We start from the raw sequence: 17,683 nt of genomic DNA, 5'->3' as shown, positions 1-17,683 counted from the left end.
ATGGTAATGATGCGAGTTTCCAAGTTTGTGTGTGAGTTTAAGAACGACAAGCGTATTCAATACAAATAAATTAAATTTGTAAATAAATTATTCTATTCTATTCTAAATCGCCCGGCATATTCGATCTCCTCCCTTTCTATATCTGTTGTTATCACTTTTCCACTCCACTGTACACGATTTGATCATATTACTGCGTATCCTACGTGCCACATCTTACTACGTTCCTTGCATTCAAATTAGATGACATCCACGTGTTCTTCCATTTTTTATCTCATTCATCACTCTTATTGCGATGGAGACGAACTTCGAAGCGATTTAAGGAAGCTAACTTTACAGACTTATAATGCGGGTGGCGAAATCTAAAACGAACGCTGCAACTAAACAGATTGTATTAGGTTGCGCGATTACAGCGACACTAGGACATGCTAACGTAAATTTGTGTCATGGAAAGCTGCCATTTCACCAAGTTATGAATGTCGGTGGTCAAATCAAGAACTAACTGTATTTTCATTCATTTCGATAGTAGGCAGCGCTTTTTGATGACAGCCTTCAGTAACTTTGTCGTCTTATAAGGATAGTCGTTCATAAAAATGTGGTAGCGTATGATCTAGATGCAGATAGGAAACACGATTATTATATTTATTATGTCCGGTATGACAAGTTGTAAGGTTGTTGTATTATGGCCATGATAATGGTGTGCTAGGTTAAACTGGTTAAAGACATTTATACATTTACTTAGGGCGCCTAGTGGGTGAGATTATGTTATACCTATTTGGCGTAGGTAGGTACTTATTCCGTTAATAATAGGATTGATAGGTCAAGATAATCTATAATTAAGTCATATTTTAGATTTTTTGGTGAAGGTTTTTAATAGGTTTGTCTGTGCTGTGTGCCTTTCCTTTGTCCGCCATCAACACTCTTGACATTATGGATGACATTGTTAAAATAATGAAAAGTATAATACAAGAATCAATATACTTACAAGAATCAATATTTTTTATTGTTGAGCTATTTATTCTAGGGTGAATTTAAGTACAAAATTAAGCTGAAATAATAATTATATTTGTTACCCATAAAATTGTTTCAAAAATAAATAAATTCCAAGACTTAGCCAAGTTCGTTTTCTGGAGTTCAAAGTAGGTAATCGGCACACATTTTAGTGTAGAGACCAGATAGGTAATGGAATACTCTATATGGGTGATATTCGGAATAACAAACCGTCTGAGTGCGTTTTCCAATTCGATATCATTGGTTCTTGCTTGTGACATGTGCTACATCCGATATCGGATCGTGTGAAAACGCTCAGATGACCGTTGCCGAGTAACATTCTCAATTATCCAGGCAAGTAAACTATTCCTTAACGGGCTTTTTCTCCGGGACGGCGCAATAGTCCGGCCTGGAGCAGGGGCATTTCTCCCTCATCGTCAGGCCGCTCGCCATCTTTCTCAGGAACGGGTGCTGCATGTCGCTGTAGAACGGCCTGGAAGAACAAGTCATTTGAGCTGACATCAGTATGTCGGTAGCCATTAGACATGCAGGAATTCGGTAGTTTCCTACTAGTCAAATCAGCTTCTTTTTAAGAATTGTGAAAACGATTTGCTAATATGCAATTACTATGAATGAGTGATGATGTCACGGTCAATTCATTTACTTTATATATTTCTCTTTGGCTTATTAAATATAAATTATGTTTAAACATAACCACTGGCCATATTTTTCATCTAATTACGAGGTGCTTTATTTCGTGCACTGCATAAAATATTTTATTTTAAGTGTAGGAAACTAGCCTATTCGGCGAATATTAGAGATGTCTCTCGCTAAGTATCTAAATGATAAGGACGTCATCACGAATGTTTGACGAATCCGATCCTGCACCGCTTCCTGACAATTATCGGTACGAAATTGCTGCAGATCCACCTCAACTGTCTTTCTAGTGGTATAGGGCGGCAGTTGTCCCGAGTAGCTATTGGCAGCGCGATACTACAACGCGGCGTTTGTGTAAGAATGTCCTATAATAATATTTATTTATACTCTTCCAATTTAAGTACTTAGGTGGCCGATATATCGAACTCTGTGGAATTTCATTCCGCCGATGATGGTAGATTCACACACCCTCGATTTCGGAATCCTATACAACCGTACCGTTTTATTTATTTATTTAAACTTTATTGCACAATACAAAAAGTAAAAATGGCGGATGTAATGCCAGATGGCATTCTCTACCAACCATGGGCTAAACCGAAACATCAAGTTGGTGGAGGGTCCTAGTATACTTAGAGTAAAATTTTAGACAATGGACAGTAATATTTCTTTTTAGACCATCTAAAGTGACTCATTCATTTCATTTATTTCATTGTAAAGTCATGCCACATACATTAAAATGCAGGTGTAATACAGTAGGTAGGTCAATTCATGGCGCCATGTGAGGGCATGCAAGCTTATCTCAACGAATATAGGTTAATAATAATTTTTAAGAAAAAAAAACCGCCTTCCTTTGGGATTCTGGTGATAAATACTTTCAAATGTTGGATTATGTTAACGACGGAGATATCGAGGAACATTAAAAAAAAAAATACAGACGAATTGAGAACCCCTTCCCTTGAGATTTGGAAGGCGGTTAATAAAATATATCTTCACGTACAATGTTTTCTCTAAGTTACTAGTCGTGGTCATATTGACTGATAGACGAGTAGGTAGGTAAGTACTAAACGCTGACCTGCACAGCATGCGGCTGATTTCCTCGTCATATTCCTTGGCTGCGCGCTGGCATTTCTTTCTCTGCTCTTGCTCCTCTTGCAAGGCTCGCTCCTGAAAGTCATGAGAAAGCATTTAATACATTGAATCCCCAGCTTTAACATGCAACACCATCATCATCCTGCGTTATCCCGGCATCCTCATGGGAGCCTGGGGTCCGCTGTGACAACTAATCCCAAGATTTGGCGTAGACACTAGTTTTACGAAAGCGACTGCCATCTGACCTCCCAACCCGAAGGGTAACTAGGCCTTATTGGAATTAGTCCAGTTTCCTCAAGATGTTTTCCTTCACCAGAAAACAACTGGCAAATATCAAATTACATTTCGCACATAAATTCCGAAAAACTCATTGGTACGCGCCGGGGTTCGACCCCCGACCTTCAGAACGAAAGTCGCAGGTACTTACCGCTAGGCTACCAGCGCTTCTCAACACCATTGCTCAACATGCAACACCATTAAGCATTAAGTCCGCCATTTGTACTTTTTTTGGATTGTCCAATAAAGTTTAAATAAATAAATAAACATGTGACAAAGTTCTAATCAACATGAATAAACCATATGTGCATAATATTCTAGAAAAGTGTAATAATCAATAACTTGTATTCGATCTGTTTCAACAGGTCCTGTTGATGCTGTTTCCTCTTTTCAGCATCCGTGAGGTCCTTGTGTGCCGTGAGTTGCCACAGCTGGTTAAACAGTTGGTTGTGATATTAGTCTTGTTCGAGAAATTTATCTTTTGTCTGATATGCAATAGTAGTTTACCTTGAGAAGCTTATTGTACTCTATCTGCTTCAGCAGATTCTGTTGATGTTGCTTTCTCTTCTGAGCATCCGTGAGGTCCTTATGTGCCGCAAGTTGCAACAGCTGGTTGAACAGTTGTTGGTGATATTCGTCTTGTTCGAGAAGCTTCTTTTGCAGCTCCTCTTTTGCTTGCTTGCGGTCGAGGATCTGGTTTATCATGGCTTTGCGGACGTCCTATGGAGTAAATTAGAAATATTAGGTAAATAATAAAGTTTCGACAAAAGTTTAGATTCCTAACGGTAACAATTTCGATTAGGTTCAAAGTTTTTTTTCATACAACACGGAGGCTACCAAGCATACGGCCCGCATGGTGGTTAGCAGTCAGCTCACTCAGCGCAGTCTATGGACGCCTGCAATTCCAGGGGTACAGGTCAATTCACAAGAGCTGGTACGAATGGAACGAACGAAACTTTGATTGTGTGAGTGACACCTGTATTGGGATACAGTCGTAACTGTCAAGAGCCACCATTTTATTGGTTAATCTGTCACACACATGCATATTTTCATTCAAACATTCGTTCCATTCGTGCCAGCTCTTGTAAATTGACCTGTATTAGGCATGCGCGTTGCCGAATCTTGAAATCAGTACATTCCTTTTTTGAAGAACTCCATTTTATAGACCCTCGGAAAAACCTCGGCAGGGAAGCTCATTCCACAGCTGGAGACTTTGCGGAAGAAAATTTTTCTAAACCGTACTGTGCGTGATGATTTAGTTAGGAGCTATTTTGGCAACAATATTTGGTTAGCCTTTAAGCGATAACGATCGCTCTGACCAACTGCGCCACGGAGGCCTACCAAATGTGTGCGAAAAAAATAGACTAGAAATGATTATAATGTAATAGTGGACTCACTCTGTTGGTCTTCTGCGACCAGCCAAGGTACTGGCAGCGTTTCTCGTCGAGAACTTTCTGGAAACGCGCCGCGTCTTCCTGTATGAGGTCGTCGTTGGCCGAGTCGCGCGCGTTCTTCCTGTATTGCAGTCTAGTCGTCGTTGGCCGATGTCAGAGGCGCGTCAAATGAACTCAGTGAAATTGAGTTGTCCGGAGTTCGCTATCATCATAAAAAATTGTTACGATATTCAATTGCAACAACACAAAAATTATCAGTCTGAGACATATTTAAAATTACGCAAGAATCAACTTGTAGCCCCTATACAAATATATGAATTTGTTTCTTCTATCTAAATTAAGTTCTGTGGTTAGGTACATATTGGCATACATTACGATGGTATACAGTGCGGAAAAGAGGAAGTTTGAAACAAGTGGCGATAAATTAAAACACGACACTCTTGTCTCCAGTGACGTCAGTCAACCGCTTCGCCAAGTCATTATACAGAATCTGGGAACCCGCCGGGCCCCACGCACTGAGGGTCTCGACACCAAAAGCAACAAAGTTGTGCGTCAAGACTTCCGTATTTTCGTCTTTATTATTGGATAAATGGGTAATTACGCACAGATATAGGAATGAAGAATGAGAATGATGAGATACAGGAGTGAGGAATGTCGAGATCCGACGCCGCACCAAGGTGCGGGACGTGGGTGACGTCATTTCCAAACTCAAATGGAATTGGCGGGGCATGTTGCCAGGCAGAGTGATGGCAGGTGGAACAAAATGTTGACCGAATGGTGGCCGCTATCGGATGTAAGAAGCGCCTGGCATCCGTTGGCTCGTTGGGTTGACGACGAAAAACTGCGGGGCACTTCTGGATGAGATTAGCCCAGGAAAAAGGAAAAACGAAGGGAGGCCTATGCTCAGCAGTGAGCGATATGGCTGAAATGATGATGACGATAGGAATGAAAGAGCCCAGAGATTCTTGAACCCACACACACTTGTTAGATGGACGCTCCTATATTGGGCTATTGCGTAATACCTACACGCGCGTCATTTCCATGCCGCTGTGTACCTACAAGCGAACGACTAGCGAGTCGTGTCATCACGCACGCACACAACGACAACCGAATGAGCTAACAAATGCGACACGTCCACCGCCGTCCGTTTATCCACTCTCTAGTATTATATACTCTTGACCAATTAGTACCTAATGATTTTTGGTTTGTACCTTTCGAGAAACGGGCCTCTGGACGCATTCTACCCAAAATGGTGGGGAAACGCCGACGACAGGGTCGAGTGGAAAAAACGAGGAAGGCCTTTGCCCAGTGGGACACTAAATAAAAAAAATGTTTGTTACCTCCTTGCGCCTCCTGAGTTCCTCTTCAGCTTTAACCTGCGCTAGTCCCTGTTCGCCCAGGGACGCCCACGCGTCCTGTATGACTTGCTGTTCGTGCGCCTGCTTCTCCAGGTTTAGTTTTCGCTCTTCGATCGCCTGTGCTCGATCATGGCCGGTCTTGTGACGAGCCTCTGAGCGACGGCGTTCAGCTGAAATCGACAACAATGTCTTTAGATTTAACCTTTTCGGCTGATTTTAGTATCACCGACCGCGCGGAGCAATCGGACCGGTCTAATATGAATTCAGTTTAAGACGATACGGTAGGGGTCAATTCTCCATACAAACGCCCTCGACTATTTCCTCCCTGGTTTTTGAAGATAGAGCAATGAGTTTTTCAACACATATTGTTATTATTTTTATCTGTGTCGGACTGTTTTGATTTTTTTGATATTCTGCTTTTTAAAGACTCTAGAGCCAATCAAAAATTTCCAAAAACTGCCTTTTTCATTGTGGCGCAAAAAAAGGTGTGATACTCAAGATTGGTAACAATTAACCAAAAAAAGCTAAACGGTCCGACATAGATTATTTCATTGTTATTCAGATTCTCAAATTTCGTTCCGATTGATTAAGTTTTGAAGGAGGAAAGAGTCGAGAGCAGAACCTCGATTTTAAAGATTTTTTTGAAATATCTTTTGACTGAGTTGTTCTTAATGGACAATTTTTTTTCGATAAATCTAGTTAATAACACATGTGTATTTAACTAAAATTCCCAAGTTGAAAGGGGGGCTCCTTTCCATTTTAGCATTTTCGCTACCGTGTCCTCTTAAGGAGCATTTTAGAGTAAAGCGGGCGGATCCCCGCGGACGACAACATCAACTTCATTCAAATTGGTCGTTCCATTCGCTCCGCGCGGTTCGGTCCGCAAGACACTAAATTCCTTCCAAATCGACGATGAATATAGGTAGGTATAGGTATATCGGCAGCGCAGGTCCAACGCCAAATACCCCACCCCAGGCAGGCAATTATGTTCGCGCGATAAATGATAAAACATCTGGCCGTCCCTATCGCACTTACTAAAGCCCACTTGCACCAACCACTTAACTCAGGGTTAGTGGGCTGTCAACTGTCAAATTCCATATAAAATGGTGGGTGGTTAACCCTCGAGTTAACCCTCCATTTTCGTTGGTGCAAGTTGCCTTAATAGTGTGATAGGGACGGCCTGATATTTTATCGTCTATCGCGCGACCATGCTACCCGTGCAGATCTGTCACAAACCATAGAGCAACGTTGACTTACGCTACGGCGTAGTATTAAGTTCAGTCCAATCAGACACGGTGCTGAGAAGGTTATAATATAAGTATATACGAGTATATATCAGCTTTTATCAACAGCTGTTAAAGTTTTAAAATTCATGCATTTCCTCAGAATAAAGAAAACTAACTCCACCGTACCTTCCTCTTCATCCTTAATAGCCTTGTCCCATAGCCCCCTGAAGTACAGGGTCTCTTTCCGAAGCTTCTCTTTCTCTTGAGCTTCTTTGATCTTGTTCTGTTCCACCTGGTACATGGAGTATCGATGGCAGGCCATGTCAAGGCGAGCGCGCTGTATGGCATCGTATTCCATGCGAGCTGCCTGTAATGCGTGAATAATTTCGATCTAAAATATAGTCGGGAAGGTAAACACTGAAAATTGATGGCCACGTAATAAGCTAAGTCCCTCATGCAGTAAACACCGACTTTAGTACATTGTCCATTAGCTACCACAAACCAGAGAAACCATTTTTTTTTTTAGTATGAATAGGTAGACGTTTGACCACGATCACACCTGATGGTAAGTGATGATGCGGTCTACGGTGGATCAAATATATGACTATTGTCAGGAGGGCGCTGTTATTCTGATGTATGGGGTGACAGTTCAGTTTAGTGTGAAGAAAATAGTTCTAATTAAATTCCACAACATGACGCGTATTCATATATTTCTGGTCAAGGCTTTTTACATATTTCTTTAGCGGAAGCCGTGTTGAGAGAAATTCTTTCGTCGTATCTCGTGGTCAATAGGCTCTTCCAGCTCCCAGTCATATGGTAAAATTCTAGATCCAGTCAAGGCCCTTGGCGCGTTAGGCCTTCGGCACAACTAACGGCTCAGCCACGACATTGGTCTAAGCGCGACAGCGGTGAGCGGCGGCCATACATTGGAGCGAGACACAGCGATAGGACTTTTCATTCGCACGTATGGCTGCCGCTCAGCGCTGTCGCGCTTAGACCAATGTCGTGGCTGGGCCGTAAAACAAATCTCGCAAAAAAGAATGTCATATTCATCCTCCTTGCGTTATCCCGGCCTTTGCCGCGGCTCATGGGAGCCTGGGGTCCGCTGTGACAATTAATCCCAAGATTTGGCGTAGGCGCTAGTTTTACGAAAGCGACTGCTATCTGACCTTCCAACCCAAAGGGTAGCTAGGCGTTATTGGAATTAGTCCGGTTACCTTACGATGTTTTCTTTCACCGAAAAGCGACTGGCAAATATCAAATGATATTTCGCACATAAGTTCCGAAAACCTCATTGGTACGAGCCGGGGTTCGAACCCGCGACCTCAAAAAAGAATGTATAAACACTATTCGCCAATGTATTCGCCAACAAACTGGTTCCAGTTTGGCGAAAAGAAAAAATGTATACATTAGTCATAAGTTTTTTTGAAAAAGAAAAAAACCTAAATTATAGAAAGTGTACGTTACCAGAGCGTCGGATTCTTTCATAGCGAGGTTGTACCACATCTTGTCCAGCTCTTTCTCGGCCTCGCGTCGTGCCGCCTTCTCTTTCATCTGGTAAAGCTGGATGTCCTGGGCTTCCATCGCTCGGAGTTTTACGAGGCATGGCATCACGTGGACACATTTCGATCTGGGTAAAAAATAGCATATGAGATACCTAGGACGTATAATCGTCTACTAAACTTTAAATTGGTTACACATATTTGAGTCAGCTATAGGCAGTTCATTGCAGAAAACTATTTGACTTATCCATACTAATCCATACTAATATTATAAATGGGAAAGTGTGTGTGTCTGTTTGTTTGTCCGTCTTTCACGGCAAAACGGAGCGACGAATTGCCATGATTTTTTAAGTGGAGATAGTTGAAGGGATGGAGAGTGACATAGGCTACTTTTTGTCTCTTTCTAACGCGAGCGAAACCGCGGGCAAAAGCTAGTATACCGTAGGTACTTGTTTGAATGCGCCTTCTTCCGTTTGTCGATGAGGTATGCCATGTGCGCCAGCAAAGCTGCTTTCGCTGCCCGCTTGTTCGACTTGCCGATATCATCCTCCTCTTCTCGAATATTCCGCTCTTCAAACTCGGCAGCCATATAATAGTATTTTATGCAACTGGCGTTTAAGTGAGGTCAGACGAGTGGCGTGAGTAACAATTTGAGGCGAAGCCGAAAAATTGTTAATAAAGACGCCACGAGTATTTTTTGACTCAGTTAAGGCTGCTTTCAAAAAAAACGTCAAAAGAATGTAAAATTGATAGTTTTAGTCGGTGAAATACTACACTTTCCGTTATCCAATAGATTTATTTAATTCAAGTTCTAGTTAGAGCATCTTATTATCTTGATTTTTATAAGACTGGATTTTTGAAAACCAAGTCACTAAATTAATTATGAATTTTTCTTTAATGCACGTTTAGAAAAACGCACGTATAGAGCTGAATCAGTCGATCTTATTTGTAAAATTTGGACAATTTTGAATATTAAAACGGGTAAATTTATAATTCGTATATCCTGTACCACAATCATTTCAGACTAGATTTTTATTTTAAGTTTTTGAAAAAGAGTAAACTAGCCTAAGGCGAATTCAATTTTTTTCAGAAATTACCTAAAATTAAGTGACAATTTCTTTGAAAATCTACATCACATCGAAGTAAGTTTTGTACTAAATTAATCTGCAACGTTTACTTAAATTGCTGTTATGCCTTAGTGATTATAAATTGCTATTATTGATTTTTGCCAATTTTTTGAAAACGAGCCTTCACCGGTACAATTATTAGCACTTTTGGACATTTTCTCATATTTTGTTAGATCAAGTAGAAAAAGTCCTATAATGTGATATATATTTATAAACTACTCGCAAAGCCTTTTAATTTGATACCACACACGGTATGATCAAGCGCTCGGTTGCGATTTCACTATTTTTAACACGAAAGCCCTCTTAAACACCGTTGCATACAATATTTTTCAGTACAGATGGTGTTTTTTTTACGCACTAGTGCGAGAAGTGGTTCATTATATGCCAGGTCGAAACTTTGAGGCTTTGAGGCTCATCTGTACTGAAAAACGTCGTACGATACACGTGCAAAAAGGAAATTCGAAACGAGTGGCGATAAATTAAAACACGACCGAAGGGAGTGATTTAAATCGACACGAGTTCCTTTTTTACGCACTTGTATCGTAATGTACTATTTTCTACGACCGTGCACTTACTTTTTAATAGTTTTCTAGAATAACTTTCGTGAAGTCGACCTCCCCTCTGTTTCTGGCTCTCAATCTGTCGCTCGCACTCCCCCGCGCCGCCGCCAGCCACCTATATCCATTAAAGGCTTCCTAACAATGCTTTAAGAGCTTGTGTGGGTACGCGGGGCGCCGGGCGGGGACGAGCATCTTTTTTTTAAATACTACGTCGGTGGCAAACAAGCATACGGTCCGCCTGATGGAAAGCGGTCACCGTAACCTATGGACGCCTGCAACTCAAAGAGTGTCACATGCGCGTTGCCACCCCATTAGAAACTTGTACACTCCCTTTTGCTGTGTTAATTACACAGCAAAAAGGAGTGTACACAAGTTCCAAGGAGGGTTTGGGTTGTTGCCGACGACTCAAAGGACAATAGACGAAACAAATTAGTTCCGTAATTCCTCCCGTCGTCAGCACACCGTTGAGCTCTGGCAGCCTTACTCACCGGCAGGAACACAACACTATTTATATGTTTTAAAGATCTGTGTAATGTAAATGTCGAATAACTACGTGAGAAAAAATAAGTAATGAAAGGTGACTTACAAAGGTGTGTCCTTGTACTTGTCCGCGTGTTCCTTCTTCCGTTTCGCGATGAGATACGCCAGGCGTTCCTTCTTCGCTTGCCAGGCCGCTTCCCTTCCCGCTTGAACCTGCGCCACGAATTTGCGGATATTCTCTTCCTCTTCTTCAGTGTACAGCTCTTTTAGTCTTGACGAACAAAGAAGAAAGAACAGTCAATGAGATTATGGTTTCAGAGGTATAGTCAACCAATTGTAACCCTAGGCCACTCTACAACCATGTCAAAATGACAAGCAGTAAGAGATCTCTTACAATTTGATTTATAACGTCACTATGATATAGTTCTACAGTGGCCTAGGGTTCCAATTGGTTGACTGTACCTAGGTAACATCTTCTTTATTGCACACCTCACATAGTTTACAAGTAATGCACAAGAAACAAAAACAATTAAACAGAGGTAACAACAGGCGGTCTTATCGTTTAAGAGCGATCTCTTCCAGACAACCTTTGGGCATAAAGAATTAGGTACTTCGTTTAAAGTAAGACTGTGTGAACGTTTCCCCCTTAAAAATGGCGGAATATTTGTACGGTAAGACATCGCTTAGGATCCTCTCTTCAGATTTATACGAGGACTTTGGTGCTGACCAAGGTGACAGGTGCTAAGAAGACAAAACATTTACCGTTTAAGGACACTTGAACAAAAAATATTAGGTCCGATTACCTTTGTCTTTTCTTTGCCAGATCCGCTTCATAAGACTCCATGCATAACTCTACTCGGCGAGCCACATTGTTCAGCAGAGACCTAATAAAAAGCACAATTTGTCAATGCAAAAATTGCAAACTCTTATAAATAAATTGTTTTTTCTGTCCGGGATTCGAAACCCGAACACCCACGATGAGCCTGCGAACATTAGACCGACCTCTTACGACTGAACTACGCTCAGCCGATGCTCGGTCGGCGAAATTAACGACCATATTTTGCGTTTACTAACGCAAAAAAAAAACGCTTGAAAACTCGAAATTCGCGTTTTCCGGGATCTAAGGCTAATGGCCCAGCCACGACATTGGTCTAAGCGCGACAGCGGTGAGCGGCAGCCATACGTGCGAATGAAAAGTCCCATAGCTGTGTCTCGCTCCAATGTACGGCCGCCGCTCACCGCTGCCGCGCTTAGACCAATGTCGTGGCTGAGCCGTAAGCTAGATCGATTTTTCACCCCCGAAAACCCACATAACAAATTTCAGCGAAATCGTTAGTGCGGTTTCCGAGGGTATACATATGTATATATATATATATATATATATATATATATATATATATATATATATATATATATATATATATATATATATATATATATATATATATATATATATATATATATATATATATATATATAAATAAATATACTCTTTTATTATTGCTCGTTTAAAGGTATAAGATAGAGATATACTTGCTTGCGGTCACAGCTGATGAAGAAGTCGCTGTACTGCTGGTCTTTGAGCTCCTTTAGTTTGTTCTCCTTTCCTTTCCGTTGTTCTTCCTCCTCTGTTCGCAGCTTTCGCACGAACTTCAAGTATATAATAGACTCACTTAAGAAGAACATAGAGAGATACTTGCTTGCGATCACAACTGATGAAGAAGTCGCTGTACTGCTGGTCTTTGAGCTCTTTTAGCTTGTTCTCCTTTCCTTTCCGTTGTTCTTCCTCCTCTGCTCGCAGCTTTCGCACGAACTTCACGTAGCGGTACGTCGAGTCTAGGACGCGGGAGGTCTGAACATAATCGAAATTAGTTTGTGTCCTTTTACAGCTGTTAAAATGTGAACTGTGAAAACGAGGATATTTTATCACCTAATTTATGAAATAATTTAGTCCCTGATACAAAATACCGGACCCTAAAAAGGTAAAAACTAAGCTAACATTTCCAAACAGGACAGGAGGGCGTGAGATGAAACACTGGATCGTGCCTTATAAAATTTTGGTATTAAGTACAATAGGCTAGTTTCCTATACTTAACCCTTAAATGCATGAATTATTCTTTTAACGAGATATTAATATATGTGATAGACAATGGTTTTCTGACTCTGGGAAAAATAATAAAAAAAATATTTAAGATCGATTTTTATACTAAATCAGTGTTAGAAGTTAAATAGGCCAAATATTATTTATATGAATATATCGTAATTGATAAGTTTTATTTAAAAGAAATGACTACTATTAAAAAGGTACACTATTTGTGGAACCCCTTTGATAAAATAATTACTAACTCTGAAAAAATCTGCCCAAATCATTTACTAAAAATCGCCATCATCCAGTTTTTTCACACTTTTCCGCCATTTTATCTTAATCCTTAATTAAATGCATGATTTTTTTTATTTTTGGTTGGAAATAATGTTTTTATTTAGTTATTTAGATGCAGGATCTAGGAAAAATATATAATAGTCAGGGACCAAACGACCTATTTTACAAAAAGTCGTCGACATCTCTTCTAAATACCTAAAACAGGTATGGATGTGTTCCTCGTTATCTCCAGATTACGAATTGACCTGTTTTAGTTTAAGAAGGGGGGGACGGGTTGAGAAAAAGGGGGAGAAAGATGGCGGCCGACCATCATAGATATTTATTCACATCTCGAGTCCTATGGCACCAATCTGTTCGTGCAAGGTGTCGTTTGAAAGCTTATTAAACCTACTTTAATTGTTTTTAAATAACTATACTCTTAAAAGTAACAGTTTACGAAATATTTGAAAATATGTGTTTTTTTATCGCGCATGAATTGCACAAGTACTAGAAAAAATGCGTCTAACTCAATAAACAATAACTTTACCGCAATTGATGGTATTATAAAATTTTTGCGTCTATTCATGCTCTTTCTAAAAATATAAGTTTCATTGGTATATGATAATATATAACCATGTAATTACGAATTTGGTTTAGCAGAAGTCACTCTGCCCGGTCGCAGAAATGGGCGCTGACCGTAGTAAAGTATTCAATATTTTAGAGGTCCTATTTTACGAATCCATATGCGAGAGCTATCGTTTCAAAGCTAATTAAACCTACTATATTTTTTATAAATAACTATAGTCATAAAGGTAGCTGTTTAGAAAATATTTGAAAATATGTGTTTTATAGACCATGTCACACAAGTACCTACTGGTAAAAAATGGTTCTTAATCAATAAACAACAACTTTTCCGGAATTGATGTTACTATGAGATTTACGCGGAATTTCGTGCGCTTTCTAATAACATAAGTTTTATTGGTGTATGATATTATATAACCAAGTAATTACAAATATGGTTAAGTAGGGGCCACAGCGCCCGGCCACGTATGGATGCTGACCGTCGCCAAATTTTCTATATTTTTCAGATCCTATTTTATTTAACAGGAATCTTTTGAAAGCATATTATGCGTACTATCATTAGTTCTCAATAATTTTAGTTATAACTGTAGTAGCTAACAAAATATTTGAAAATATGCATTGGAACCGATGTGAGTAAAACATGCTTCTAGCTCAATGAATTATATTTTTTTCCGCAATTGATATAGTTAATGACAAAACAAACGGCGAAATGTATGACCTTTTCAAATAATAAGTTTTGTCAGTATTGCATAAAGAATTAATGTTAATTTATCCATCATACTCACTGCGCACCGTCATATACATGGATGACCATTTTCGTTGCCGTTTTCATAATTTTTAAGATTGTATCTTGGTGCATGACCAATAAACAATAACTTTACCGCAAATAATGTTATGATAAGATTTACAGGACATTTCATATGCTTTCTAAAAATATAAGTTTTATTGATGTATGTTATTATACAACCAAGTAATTACGAATTTGGTTTGCAGGTGTCACTGCACCCCCGTGACGTAAATAGGTGCTAACCGTCGCCTAATTTTATGTATTTCTCAGATCCTATGTTAGCGATCAATTTGTGAGAGGTATCATTTGAAATCATATTATGCTTACTATCGTTACTTTTTAATAATTTTAGTCGTAATTGTAGAAGTTTACAAAATATTTGACAATATGTGTATTTTTACTGTATATGAATAGCATTCGCACTGATACGAGTGAAACATGCTTCTAGCTCAATAAATTATATTTTTCTGCAATTGATATAATAACGAAATGAACCGCAAAATGTATGGCCTTTACAAAAAATGAGTTTTGTTAGATTTGCTTAAACAATTAATGTTAATTTGTCCACCATACCCACTGCGCACGATCAATCGTCATATAAACGGATGTCCACCGCCGTTGCCTTAATTTTTTCATCATTTTACAGATTTTATTTTACTGATCAAGTAAGTAAATTCGATACGTGATAGTGTGATAGATTATATTTATTATGAATATACGATTAATGAAATAAAATCTGAAAAATCATGAAAAAAGGCAACGACGGTGGACATCCATTTATATGACGGTGCGCAGTAGGTGAGCTGAACAAATTCAAATTAATTGTTTATGCAATACAAACCAAACTTATTTTTTGTGTAAGTCATACATTTTCCGTTTATTTTGTTATTATTTCAATTGCGGAAAACTATAATTTATTGAGCTAGAAGCGTGTCTTATCAATGCCAATGCTGTTCATGCACAGTAAAATACACATATTACTAATCAAATATTTTGTAAACTTCTACAGTTTCGACATGAAATATTAGAAATAAAGATAGTACGCATAATATGCTTTCAAATGATACCTCTCACAAATTTATCAGTAAAATAGGATCAGAGTAACGTAGAAAATTTGGCGACGTCAGTCAGCACCCAATATCGTGACAGGGCGCAGTGACACCTGCTAAACCAAATTCGTAATTACTTGGTCATATATTATCATACATCAATAAAACTTATATTTTTAGAAAGCGCATGAAATTTTGCGTAAATTTTATAATAACATTAATTGCGGTAAAGTTATGGTTTATTAAGTTAGAAGCATTTTTTATCTGTATATGTGCAACTCGTGCTCGAAAAAAAAACTCATGTTTTCAAATATTTTGTAAACAGCTACCTTTATAACTATAGTTATACAAAAATAATTATAGTATGTTTAATTTTCTTTCAAATGATACCTCTTACATATGGATCTGTAAAATAAGAACTTAAAAATATTGAATACTTTACTACGGTCAGCGCTCATTTTTATGCGACCGGCGGAGTGACCACTACGAAACAAAATTCGTAATTTCATGGTTATATTATCACTTACCAATAAAACTTATATTTTTAGAAAGCTCATGAATAGTCGCGTAAATTTTATAATAACATCAATTGCGGTAACGTTATTGTTTATTGACTTAGAAGCATTTTTTTACCAGTACTTGTGCGATTCATGCCCGATAAAAAACACATATTTTCAAATATTATGTAAACAGCTACCTTTAATACTATAGTTATGTGTAAACAATTATAGTAGGTTTAATTATCTTTCAAACGATACCTCTCACATATGGATCCGTAAAATAAGACCTCAAAAATATTTAATACTTTACTACGGTCAGCGCCCGTTTATGCGACCTGTAGGATAACCCCTGCCAAACAAAATTCTTAATTACATGGTTATATATAATCATATACCAATTAAACTTATATTTTTAGAAAGAGCATGAATAGACGCGAAAATTTTATAATAACATCAATTGCGGTAAAGTTATTGTTTATTGAGTTAGACGTATTTTTTACTAGTACTTGTGCAATTCATGCGCGATAAAAAAACACATATTTTCAAATATTTCCTAAACCGTTACTTTTATGAGCATAGTTATTTGAAAACAATTAAAGTAGGTTTAATAAGCTTTCAAATGACACCTCGCACGAACAGATTGGTGCCATAGGACTCGAGATGTGAATAAATATCTATGATGGTCGGTCGCCATCTTTCCCCCCCTTTTTCTCGACCCGTCCCCCCCTCCTTAAACTAAAACAGGTCAATTCGTAATCTGGAGAGAACGAGGAACATATCCATACCTGTTTTAGGTATTTAGAAGAGATGTCGACGAAAATCGTGAAGGAGACGACTTGTGGCCAAATTGGCTCTAGACTATAAAAACGTCCAGCTTATATTTTGGCTAGTTTATATAAAAATACAAACATGCAAATATTTATGCATTGTAGCCAAATGGCAACAATATGCATTAAAGGGTTAAAATAAAATATATTATGCAGTGCACGAAATAAAGCACCTCATAATTAGAAGAAAAATATGGACAGTAGTTATGTAAAAATATCATTTCTATTTAATAAGTCAAAGAGAAAGATATAAAGTAAATTAATTGACCGTGACGTCACTCCTCAGTATTTCATAGTAATTCCATATTAGCAAATCGTTTTGACTGTTCTTAAAAATAAGCTGATTTGACTAGTAGGAAAATATTCTGTGAGGGCAGACTAGGAAATAAGTAGAAGTCAAGTCATCCAAGAGCGGGAATAGTTCTTACAGGCTGGAGCTACCTATGTGAATAACATTATAGTAATTACAAGATCAAATAAATTAAATACAGTAAAATATTCTAAAACTTACGTAATAACAGTCAGGAACGCCGCGGGGCCCAGGCCCATCCAATGGGGGCTTTGCCCGCCGAGGATCCGTATTATCCATCATAATAAAATAAACTATTGTCTTCAGACTCGTGTATACACTACAAACTGACTTACGACTTCAATGACTTGACTGTCTTGTCATTCAATAATAGGTTTCAGCCAGTATTTGTGACAATACACATTTTATTGGTGGGCCTTTTTGTAAAAGTTGGCCTCCTGGCTGCTCCTGTTGCTTGCATTCCAGATCGTCTTCAGTTTTTCTGTTATGTACTTACGACTATTAGGGCTTAGGGCCCAGGAGATGGTAGTAGATGGTCCGAGAACTCGCATACGAGTTTTATTCATTGCGGTATTTGATGGCTGTGCAAAATAGGGAACTTGACTGTAGTTAA

At 38.7% G+C, this 17,683-nt stretch overlaps 1 protein-coding gene across 1 annotated transcript; it reads right to left on the bottom strand.

Moving 5' to 3' along the window:
* Nucleotides 1–984: 984 nt before the first annotated feature.
* Nucleotides 985–17,395, bottom strand: LOC125239205 (axoneme-associated protein mst101(2)-like). The gene is made up of 12 exons (XM_048146729.1): nucleotides 17,272–17,395; nucleotides 12,353–12,508; nucleotides 12,194–12,306; nucleotides 11,460–11,540; nucleotides 10,763–10,927; nucleotides 8,455–8,617; nucleotides 7,174–7,354; nucleotides 5,744–5,931; nucleotides 4,407–4,520; nucleotides 3,517–3,729; nucleotides 2,717–2,808; nucleotides 985–1,480 (listed from the first exon to the last, which is right to left on the bottom strand). The coding sequence occupies exons 1-12, from the start codon at nucleotides 17,350–17,352 to the stop codon at nucleotides 1,351–1,353; spliced, it is 1,677 nt and encodes a 558-aa protein (XP_048002686.1). The 5' UTR covers nucleotides 17,353–17,395; the 3' UTR covers nucleotides 985–1,350.
* Between the last annotated feature and the right edge of the window lie 288 nt (nucleotides 17,396–17,683).

Source organism: Leguminivora glycinivorella, chromosome 2 (assembly GCF_023078275.1).
Source record: "Leguminivora glycinivorella isolate SPB_JAAS2020 chromosome 2, LegGlyc_1.1, whole genome shotgun sequence".
Classification (NCBI taxonomy): Eukaryota; Metazoa; Arthropoda; class Insecta; order Lepidoptera; family Tortricidae; genus Leguminivora; species Leguminivora glycinivorella.
The sequence above is the reverse complement of the archived record's forward strand: the minus strand, read 5'-3'. Positions and strand labels throughout refer to the sequence as shown.